At 36.9% G+C, this 11,689-nt stretch overlaps 1 protein-coding gene and 1 long non-coding RNA gene across 4 annotated transcripts; one reads left to right on the forward strand and one right to left on the reverse strand.

Annotated features, from left to right (window-relative positions):
- Positions 1-172: 172 nt before the first annotated feature.
- On the reverse strand, positions 173-10,304 carry LOC111026033 (BolA-like family protein). Of its 3 annotated transcripts, none has more exons than XR_002603658.2 (4): positions 9,917-10,304; positions 9,033-9,100; positions 2,128-2,336; positions 173-683 (listed from the first exon to the last, which is right to left on the reverse strand). XR_002603658.2 is itself a non-coding variant. In XM_022303998.2 (3 exons), exons 1-3 carry the CDS (start codon positions 10,220-10,222, stop codon positions 2,180-2,182), a joined length of 531 nt encoding a protein of 176 aa, XP_022159690.1. In that variant the 5' UTR covers positions 10,223-10,304; the 3' UTR covers positions 1,856-2,179. The 3 variants fall into 3 exon arrangements, 1 of the variants encoding a protein (XP_022159690.1); XR_002603657.2 differs by having other exon boundaries at positions 173-741; XM_022303998.2 differs by lacking the exon at positions 173-683 and having other exon boundaries at positions 1,856-2,336.
- On the forward strand, positions 413-863 carry LOC148211072 (uncharacterized). The gene is made up of 2 exons (XR_015791986.1): positions 413-561; positions 632-863. It is a non-coding gene; the product is annotated as an uncharacterized LOC148211072 (long non-coding RNA).
- Positions 10,305-11,689: the final 1,385 nt, after the last annotated feature.

Consider the following 11,689-nt stretch of genomic DNA (forward strand, 5'->3'; position numbering starts at 1 on the left):
TTGGTGAAAAGAACACTTACTAGTTGAGTTTCTACAGTCTGAAATTTTTGTGGTCAATTGAGGGGTGCTTTTATAGCTGGACGAAGCTGTTATTGTGAGTATTGATTATTCTAATTGTGTTGGATTATTTTATTGGCTTTAATTCTACTGACTCCCGATAAAATGCAGAAAGTGAGCTTCAATCTAGTTTTGATAGGTTAGCCTTCCGTAAATCTTAAATTACCGAAATCAAAGGAATGAGAAAATAAAAATGAATAAATATTTATAACTTAATTTTGGCTTCAATTCTCAAAGGAGACGCCTGCCCCGAGCAGGCTGCCAGTTGCGACAACCATTGCTGCAGCTCGTCCTCTGCACCCTCTGCTCGAGCTCCCCTGCCGAAAACGACACCTATCCTAGCTGGGCCTCCTATACCACCGACATTCGAATCTCATCGAGCTGAGGGTCTCACACCTGCAACTCCCTGCTTTCAACTTTTCGGGGCCCTATCAGGCTCCTGAAGCGTTGGAACCTAGCAAGCCTGATCGTTGAGCTCTGCCAGGCCATCTATGATATTCGTAGGTATGCTTCTTTCCTTTTACTATCAATAACATCTTTTACAACTTTGTGATGTTAACAACCGACCTTTCAGGCTAGCAGCGTGCGGGTCTGCTCCGCATCTCATCGTATGGGATCTGAGCTTTCTAACATGCAGAGGGAGAAGGTTTCAGCTGAAGGAGTCTTGGAGGAGAATCGAGCCCTCTTGCATCATATAATAAAGCCAAACAATATTAAAACTGCGACATTTTAAACTGTATTTCTAATGAATAGGCTCAACACTACCTTCTACCAAAGACTTATAGAGAAAGACAACATATTATAGAGATTTAAGCTCCCATGTCACTAACATTCACCACAAATGCATCGATTCTTTAATTGTGAGTACATACACGATGACAATAAACAAGCAGTTCTAATTGAAGAGGTTGTTCTTGTCAATAACAAAGAAGACGCCCTCCTACCTGAAGATGGCACCATGCTATATGTGTTCTTCAAATGACGAGAACCACAAAGAAATCTTCAACTAGGGTTATTTTTAGATGGAGAGAAACCAAAAGAAGGATAAGCATGCCATGGCAGAGCACGATTTTCATTCAATATGCACGATTTTTCTAGAATACATGTATCTACTACCTCCCAAATTCCAAACCGACTTCTTCAGAGATTTTCATTCAATATGCACAATTTTTCTAGAATACTCTTTTGGTATTTTTAAATGTTGTACACATTAAATTATATTCTCAATTGCAACAGGTCAATTTACATGTTTAATTATGTTTTTTTTTTCCGAATTTAAAATTTCAAAGAATCAAATTCAAAAGGAACTAATATTTCTAGGGTTATTTGAAAATACCTACAGTAGACTTTTTGAAGGAAAAGTATACTCGGAATTCTTTTTGTTATAGTGTACAACACACGGCCTCTTGATCGGCTACAAGCCACAATAAATTCTTCTGTAATTACAGTCTTTTTATGATTGTCAAATACTGGAAAGCTACTTTGGTCTGGTCTAGTTTGTGGGGAGGGTGATATCCACTCTCTGCCCTTCGGCTGTTCTTTTTTGAGATCTTATCATAGTTGTTTCTTAAATAAATAAATAAATAAAAACCTACAGTGTAATCTTCAAGTTAGTTTTTAAATGCCGATTATTTATAGTTAGTCTCCCTAAAGTTCACTTGTGCCACCAACAAGTGTTAATCAATATTTAATGGGAGGAAATGACATTACAAAAGTTCGAACACAAAACCTCAAGTCGCTAGTCAACCCAAAAACTTAAGTTAATAGGTTACGGTAAATTTAATCTTCTATGAATACCTTTAACATAAATCAGTTTTGAGCTTAATCTTCTATAAATACCTTTAACATAAATCAGTCTTGAGCTCCAAAATAGAGAGATCTCAAGCTGGATATACGGTTTCACTGGGAAAGATATTTGAAGTTTCTAAGTCTGATGTTTCAAAGAAGGTTTTGAGTACCAATTCACAACAAGCCGGCTGATTCCTAGACCACCGGGCTTGAAGGAAATATCAAAAGGTAAAGACTTCTGCGATTAATAAACTACTGAAAAGGAATAATAAGAGAGCATACTTTAATTGTAAGGAATTTATTGGCAAATGGAGGCTTGGACAAACTTTTAAAATTATGAATTCTTGACTGCTGCTTCGGCGGGTGTTCTGGTGGTCATCTGATCCACTGCATGCACTGTGCTCTGCAGCTCCTCCCAAATAGCTTTGTACACCATCCTCTGCCGATTTACAGCCGATTGTCCCTCAAAGGCTGAAGAAATAACATCAATGCTGCAACCAAAAATCAACTCATTTTAGTAATCAATTCAACTTGACTTGTTCTTGGATAGCCTTATGAAGCCAAGTGTTATACTTAACCATACAAACTTAATACTAAAGAGTATAAGGAAGGACAAATAATATGCAGATTTCTCAACAATCTGGAATGAGTAGTAACTATGAAATGAAGCAGTTAACAATCTCAAATAAGTGTCTACCAGATGAAGCTGTCCCCGGTTTTTCACTAACCAATATGACTTCATCAACTTCTTTAAGAGGAATGCACAAGGAGATGTTCGCGTAGATAGTTTAAAGGTAAGACATTTGATCAATTAATTAGTGGATTAAATCGGCCTTAGAGGCTTAGGAGTTTAAGAACTTAAGGACATCAATCATTGGCAAGAAGGGGGAGTCTTCAAATAACCAAAGGAGAGGGACTATTATCATTTTATGAAAATGCTAACTTGAAACTTTAAATATTAGAGATTTGGAGGAAAGTGAACCCATAATCTGTGCTTTAGCAAAAAACAAAAAATGCCAAGAGGGTGTTTGAGTATAAGCCCTATGTGTCTCACTTCCATACGAGGTGTTTGCAAAAGTTCTTATTTCTAGACTCAAAAAAGTAATGCTAATAAGCCCAGGACAAGTGACCTCACCTGAGAATGAATTTTCAGGCCAAATTAAGAAAATTATCCGAAGACAGCATGTGGAAACTGAAAAGTCCGCTGGCATGCAATTTCAAAGTTGGTGAATAAACTTGAAATTGTTTCTTTGAAAGAAAGGGTAACTATTGATGAGTCCTAGATGCAGTTGTTATTCAATCGGATCTATAGAGCAAGTGATAACTGATTCAAATTCGGAATCAATTAAGAATACTTTTGGAAGTCCACAAGTCATCTCTTTTTCTAAAAATAAAGTTCAGCCTAAAAAGATTCTTAACAGAGCCTTTTCCACTATTCTGTTCTCGAAGAAAGTATGGTGGTTTAACTTTCTGAATAAAGCAAACATTAACGGCAGAAATTTGAGTACGGATTTTAATGGTGAGTTAAATGATGAGTTTAATTCACTGCCATTGGATAAAGAGGTTGGTCAAACAGAGGGGCCATGCATTATTAATGATTGTTCTTTGCATGAAGATCTCTTTAAAAAAGGTAAGACATCAGCCCTGAAAGGTCATCAATTGGCAGCGGAATTAATGCATGCAGCTCCCAAAAGTCAAGATCAATTTCTCTCTTTCAAAAGGATCTAATTTCTCAACCAGTGAAAATTCTAAGAAGATAAATTTGGATGATTATTATGATCTTAACGAAAAATCTGATATTAGTTTTTTTTTTTGGGAAACAAGACGATTTCATTGATCAAATGAAATAAGATGGGAAAGATTACGAAGCATTGAATCCAAGAGCAATTTTTTGGCAACTGAAGAGTCGAACTTTTAATACAATGAAGACTCATATGAAGAAAGTTTGTTTGTTTTTTTTTTCAATGAGAAACAGGTACAAAGAACGTTTGTTCAACTTATTAAATGAGGATAAAGCATTGGACAGGTCAGAAATTCCTTCTATTGATCTTAATTAGAACACTAAGGCTCCAAATTCAGAGATTGTTTTAGCTGAGACCACTTCAAAAGCTGTAAAGGAGGTCAACGTTCCCATAGTGGAATATGGAAATTTCAATTTTTTCTAAATATTTTGAGAAAGTTGTTTCTTTATTTGAAATTAAGGTCAAAAGCAGTAACAGGGATCTAATTTTTGTAATACTGATCATTTTTTGTTGCTAAGCAAACTGCAGGTATGAAGATAATACATGGGACACCAGAGGCCTGGGAGGTCAAAAAAGATTATTGCTCCCAAAGACTTTTAACTCTCACTGTCCAGATTTGGTAATCGAAGCCTGACAAGGTTGATAGAAGAATGATCGAATCTTTATGGAATTCTAAAGATATTGGCTGGACTATGGTAGAATAATGGGAAAGTTCCACAGGCATGCTCATTCTTTGGGATGAAAATAAGAATCAGTGTTTCAGAAGTCATGAAAGGTAGTTATTGTATATCTATCAAGATCTCCTTTCTAAGCCAGAAAGTATGGATTTCAAATGTATATAGTCCAACAGATTATGCATAAAGAAAGCATCTATGAAACCAGTTAAAGTCCCTGAATTCTTATACAGACCTTGGGTGTATTGGAGGGATTTCAACATTATTTGTTGGTCATGTAAATGATCTAGTGGGGGGAGAAGAACTAACAGCATGAAAGGGTTAAATAACATTATTGAAGAACTTGAACTTCTGGAATTCCGCTTTCTACTGCTTTCTCTTCTGATAGGAAATGAAGAAATATATTGAGAAAAAGGGACAGCCTAAAGGCCGGGGGATGAGAGAGCCCCCTGCCCGACAAAAAACTAATAGAGCACAATTTTCCAATCATGTATAAGCATCATAAGACTATAGTTAAAGAAAAATACATGGTTTAGACACCAAGTAGAAGCAGTAATTTGTACACAATTACATAAAGAATCAAAAGAACGAGTCATGTTGTAAAAATCCTGGCTATTTCTTTCTTTCCAAAGGCTCCACAAGATGGCTCTAACGGCAGAACCCCAAAGAATTTTTGCCTTTGGAAACTACCCACGAGGGCCTCCTGAAGCCAAACTTCCACCCCCTTACGCATATAGCAAGCATAATCAAATTCTTTAAACGAGAAAGACCACAAATCCGAAGTTGTACGGCAGTGAAGAAAAATGTGGTCCACAGATTCCGGTACTTTGTAGCAAAAACAGCACACCGTTGATGAAGCACACCAATTTGAAAGTTTTTTTTTTTATAACTGGGAGTCGGAGCTTTGCTCCCCTATACCCAGGGGCACCCGTGCTTTCCCCAAAGCCCGGACCTGAAAGACATCAAAGGTTTTTGTTATTAAGCTCACCAGAAAGTTCGAACTTGAGACCTCTAAATTTGAAAGCTTCTTTTGTAGGATCTCATGGGTGTTGAGACTTTTGTAGGCTAAACTCCATAAAAAGACTTGGACTTTCTTTGGGAAAATGACCTTCCAAATCAGCTTAGCCAAGGGGGCTTTAACTTTGGGGGGCACTCTGTGAGTCTAAGGAACAACAGGAATTCAAACCCTAATGCTTTTAAGGGTATTGGATCAACCTTTCTTGCCGAAGTCTTCTTGGCTTTTTATTCCAAAGCTGGTTGTATTTTAGTCTTTAGCTCAGCGGCTCTTCATTTAAGCGGTCTTCGCTTCTGGTATATTTTTTTTGTTTGGGTGATTTACTCGTCCATATTCTGTTTTGGCCATCGTAATTTTTGGAAACTTTTGCTTCATTAGTTTGGTTGTTTGTTCTTTTCGCTCCTTTGAAAGTTTGTATCCTTGAACCTTTTCCTTTCTTTTCGTCTATCAATAAAAAGTGTTTCTTGTTAAAAAATAAAAACTAACTCTCATCCCATTTTTTTATTTTTGGAGGTTGCTTCATTGATAAAATAAAATATTACAAAATTGGGGATCAAAGTAAAGCCCCAATTGCCAAATGAGGAAACAAGCTCTTTGTATCACCAACCAAGCCAATTGCCACTGGATTTCTCCATTTCTCCTAAACCGTCCCCACTCTTCGACTCGAACGGTATGAGCAAAAACTCACTTCACATGTGGTTTGGAGGTTGAGCCCAAGCATAAGTAATGTTTAAGGGAGCTTAGGAGCTTAGTTTGCCCAATCTCCAAAGTAAAATAATATCCTATCTAGGTTTTCGCTTTCACGTCTCTCTAACATTGTAATCAAAGTAAAATAACATCTTATCTTTACTGACGGTTAACACTAAAAATGTGGGTCTAGTTAGCTTGTAGTTTTTGTGATGACTTGCTTTTTTTTAATGAAAAACCAAGCTTCCGGTGAGAAACATGAAAGAATATAAAAGGGGCGAATAAAAACCCGAGAGGAGCCAAAGCTCTAACTAAGCAGAGATGAACTTCAATCCAAAAGAATAAGTCCTAATTGATAATTACAAAAGGATCAGGATACAAATGCCAAGTAGTATTGACCTAACACCTTCCTACACCTCTCCCCACGACCTTTCTTTACCTTTAAAGATTTTGTCATTTCTCTCGAGCCAAATACCCCGCAACATGGCAAAAAGCTAGTCTCAAAGGAACCCTTCTCACATAAAGGACGATTAGAAAGAACCTCCCCTCCATCATAGAACTACAATCCTTATTCCGCATCCAACAGATCCCAAACGACCCCAACATTCAATTCCAAAGAGCTTGAGCAAACTCACATCTCCAAATGATATGGCCAAAATCCTCCAAAGCTCGTTTACACAAACAACACCAATTCGAGGCCACCAAGAGATTAGAGCACCTTTGAACACGATCCAAAGTGTTCGTTCTCCCAAGTAAAATCTGTCATGCAAAGAATTTAACCTGCTCGGGATCTTTACCTTCCAAATAGAGACAAAAGAAGATGCAGCTCGTAGGGGGAAGAAGGGACACAAAGGGTCGGGAAGGAAGAACTACAAGAAAGGCCGCAGTAGGGTTGGAGTCCAAAAACAAATATGCCTCCTTCTCGGACGAACGTGTCATTCTCTAACAACGAAAGAAAAAGCTACCACCTCTGTCGCTTCCTTATTCAAAAGAGGGCAATAAAAGCCTAGACACAGAGAGCAAGAGGAAGAGACCGAGGAGGCATGATAGAGGTCACCAAATGCAACCTCATATCAGAGAGATGATACAAACAAGGGAACAATGTACAAAGAGGTTTATCTCCCCAAAAATAAATTTCCAAGCCATCCTCGATACCATTTCATAAATGGAAAGAAAGAGGGGAAACCTGACAGACTAGCATTCTAGATTTTTTTACCCATCCTTGGACCCTTGAACCGAGGCCCACTCGAAAGGGTGCAAACTGTACTCATAACGATCCTACGCCACTGAGTGTTAAAAAAAATGCCACAACCATTTAGCTAACATGGCCTCGTTGCGGAGTCTTAGGTAACCAATGCCCAAACCTCCCTGAACTAAAGGTTTCGTGACCACTTCCAACTAACCAAGTGTGACCCACCCTCATGAGCTCCTTCCCAAAGAAAACCCTCATGATTACTCAAGATTTTTACACTGAAATATGGATTCTAATAAAAGAGAGATAGTAGGTTGGTATTCCATCCAAAACTGGGTAGGAGTTAGTTTTAACCTCCTTAGAAAATAAATCTCATTTTTAAGAAGAGAGACATTTTTTAATCTTTTCCGGAACTAGGTTCCAAACAACACTCTCTTTGGATTACTACCTAACAAGAGCCCAAGATAAGAAGAGGGAAGACTACTCGCCTCACACCCCACCAGAGATGCCAGAAGAGTTCAGTTTAGAAGCCTCGCAATTTATCTCAATAATATAACTCTTTTCTCTATTAATCTTAAGGCCCGAGATGGCCTCAAGGAACAAGAGAAAAGAGTGTCATCAGCAAACTAGAGGTGGGATAGGTGTATTCTTTCCTTTCCCACTCTAAATCCCTCAATAACACCCTTCCCCACTCCTATCTACCGAGGATATCCACTAGCAAAAGAAACATAAAAGCAAAAAGGAATCACCTTGCCTAAGACCTCTAGAAGCAAAAAACTTACCTCTGAGGTTACCATTAACAAGGATGGAGAAGTTAACAGACTTTATACGTCTCCAAATCCAAGATCCCCACTTAAACCCAAACTCTTTCTTCCAAGGGACCTTATCCAAACATGATCTTAGGCTTCTTGAAATCGGTCTTAAAAGCACCCCTTCCTAATTCTTTTTCCTATAATCCTCAATCACCCATTAGCCTAATCCAGAAGTTGACTACTTACCACGAAGGCTCCTTGGATGCTTGAAACAATACTATGGAGGACTACCCTTAATCTAATATGCTAAAGTCTTAGCATTAATCTTATAAAGGCTCGTCGCCATACTTATGGGCCTAAAATCTTTCACCTTGTTTGCATTCTCCTTCTTGGAGATAAGACAAACAAATGTTTAATTTATAGAAGCATCAATGACCCCTCTTCTCATGGAACTCCCTCAAGACCTTTCATAATCCATGGGTCCTCCTCAATGCACTCCAGATGTCTTGAAAGAACGCCATTGAAAAATGCCCAGGAGATTTATTCCTATTGAGACCAAAAACTACTTTTCTGATTTACTTCATGTTGCTCGTTCATTCTCAAAGTAATTGTCATATAAATATATATTTTGTCTTGATAAAAAAAAATATATGTTTTCCCTTATCATTATGTAGTCCTTTTCATATTCCTTATCATTATGTAGTCACTAGAGTAGATACAATCTTGTCAACCACAATTTCAATAATGTTTTAATGAATTTTATATTTTCAACATGACCTTTTGTGTTTTATATTTTCTGCTTTTTGTGTTTTATATATTCAACATGAGCATCTCAATTCACTCAAGCTATGCCTACAAATATTCCTTTTATCTTCAGACAAGGGAGAAACTTTCCACCTTAGATTGCACCTAAAATACTTCCATATTCATAAGATTATTGGACTTTTAACACCGTGATTGAAGGCAAACAAATTTGATAAGAAGCCCAAATGTGGATAAGGAACAAATGGGAGAAAATAAAATGTTTTCTTTTAAAAATAAAATAAAATAAAATAAAATATTTTCTCAAACATACATTTGGGATAAATCAAGCGTCTAAAAGCAATTATAGGTAAAAGTCCTCACCTAACATGTCGTCCATCCCCATAAGCATCTTTTACAGTGACAGATTGTGCATCTAGTTGTTCCTTAATCTGATAAAGAAATTTTCAACGTCAACTCAGTGAACAAAAATTTAATAGTCTTGAAAGAAAGAGATGAAGAAAATGTAAAAGGAAAAGAATAGCCATAACTCCGAGGAACTCTAGAAAGAAATAACAATTTCTATTCAAATAGGTTTTACTAGAATAATTTCAAGAATTGTAAGACTTGGATTGCACAACTTTTATTATCTAACTATGATTTATGAATTGCTTGTATATTTATATAATTTAACAATTTTGTAGTTATCTCTTCTGTTGCATCAGTAACACATCAACAACGCCCCACGCTGGATTTTAATATTTTAGCTCCTTCACTGTTTTTGTCAAGAGAACAGACTCATATTTGGAAACATAAAAATAGTGCAAGAAGGTATTAAAAATTCTGGAGAAGGGTTTTTAAGGGGGAAAAAAATAGAAGTGTGCTGGAGAAGGGGGAAACAAGTAACACCCGAAAAAATAAACAGACTACAGAGCTCCACAAATATTAGTTTTGAGCATTTAAACAACACATTCACCCACGATGCTGTCAACTAAATTACTTCATTGTTGTTCCTTATCTAATGAAAATATGATAAAAATCTTCGCATAAATTCGGCGTTAAGCTCTTCATCAGTATCCCAAGAAGAACATTTCCTAAGCTAAACTGGAGATTTCACTCCTCTCCAATTAGCTCCGTGACTTGCCCTACACTTCCCTCAAAGAACATCCAGAACATTGCATTGTTTGGCTTTCTAAAACAAAGGTAAGCATAGAAAAAGATAAAACCTAACACGATGAAAAAAAGAACCAAAAATTAAATAAAAATACCTTGTTCTCCATTGACTGCATGAGTGGGGAATCGATAGACCCGGAGTCATTCACTTGAGTAGCTCTAATACTCAAGTTCCGACTCGAACCCCATTTCGAGAACGTTCCGTTAGCAGAGCCATATTTTGCAACATTACTGCTCTTACAACGGACACTGGTGGTGGTTCTGGAGGAAATAGCGGCGGCGGCGGTGCGGACGCAATTGGTCGTGATTTGCCGGGAGACAACCAAAAAGGGTACGTCGCGGTGAACGAACAGTGGAAGAACCCGACGGAACGCAACTTGCGGAACCCTAACCATCGCCATCTCAATCGATCCACCTGCTTCACTTTGTTGGTTTGTTCGATCGATCTTCTCGTTTTCCCGTATGAATGTTTGGTCTGCAGACGTTCCTTCTTATAGAAATGCATTTCTGTAATCTGTACACTGTCAATTCTTTTTCTTTTTCTTTTTCTTTTTTTTTAAATTATAAATTTGGTCCCGTGGATGGACAATTTAGGAATGTTCGCGGGAAATACCTCCCACAACTTTGGCCTCAATCAAAAAATAATTGATAATATATTTTTAGAAGTTCCAAAACTAATGCACTAGAAAAATGTTTCAATTTATTTTTCAAGTACAGCAATCCGTGGAATTCGCATTTTGCTCGAGAAAATATGCGTTACATTAGTTCTATAGTTAAATCATTTCAAATTAATTCATTTCACTTGGTCTTTGCTTCAATTTCGTCAATATAATTTTAAATTTTCAACTTTTTTTAAAACGGCATAAAAATAAACTAACACGGCAAATTAAAAGAGTAAAGTGAATCGTGAAAGCGATCATAGGTCAGTAGTAATTGGCATATACCTCCAATCATAAGGTTGCTCCCACCCCCATATGGTGTACTAAAAAAAAGCCTACAGTCAATCTGGTAAACCGTCTTCTCAAATTATTGATATCTCATTTTCCATCACCCAACGTGCAATCTCGTGAGCCACTTCACTTCCATTTTGCCTAACGTACTAAATCGAGGTTACTCCAACCTATTGAGCAAGCATCTTCGCCCCATTGATGTACCATCAAAACTCAAACAAATCTTCAATCTCACTATTCAATAGTCAGACCATTCACATGAAATCGGATTCAACCATACATGAGTAATCTCTTCTGTTAATCAGCTCCTTAAAGTCTTCACGTAAACACATGCAGCGTGAATAATTTCTCATTCCACAATTGAAAAATCTCGCTCATACCTCCCTTTTACTGCGAATCACTCCACACAACATAAGAGTTCAATTTTCAGGTGTTTAGAGGTGGAAGTATCCAACTTTCTTTTTTCTTTCTATTTGAAATGTTCGATTTTAGTAAATATTAGAAGTGTAATTGTCACACCCTACAATAAAAATATAGGTTTTTTTTTTCAAAGAGTAAAAGAGAAATAGAGAAATAGATGGAAAAAAGGGAGAGAAAAAAAAACAGGGGAAAAAAAAGGTGGGCAAATGAAATTTTTAAAAATATCGGGACAAGTATCCCTTTCCTAAATATAGGCTGTCGAGTTTCATGCTAGACATCCACTCTAAAGGGAGGCTTTCTAATCCTAAGGATCGCAACACCCTTTAATCTACTTCAGACTTAACATTTGAAGGCTACATATGTTAAACCTTAACGTCCCTTTGAACAAGATCATCTCTTGCTTCCCCTCAAATAAAAACAACAATATTTTTAAAATTAGTAGAAGATAATTATATTTAAATAATTACTTTTTCTTTTTTTTTTCACCCTGTTGAAAAA

Source organism: Momordica charantia (assembly GCF_013281855.1).
Source record: "Momordica charantia cultivar OHB3-1 chromosome 6 unlocalized genomic scaffold, Mcharantia_2.0 BLBB01000006.1, whole genome shotgun sequence".
Lineage (NCBI taxonomy): Eukaryota > Viridiplantae > Streptophyta > Magnoliopsida > Cucurbitales > Cucurbitaceae > Momordica > Momordica charantia.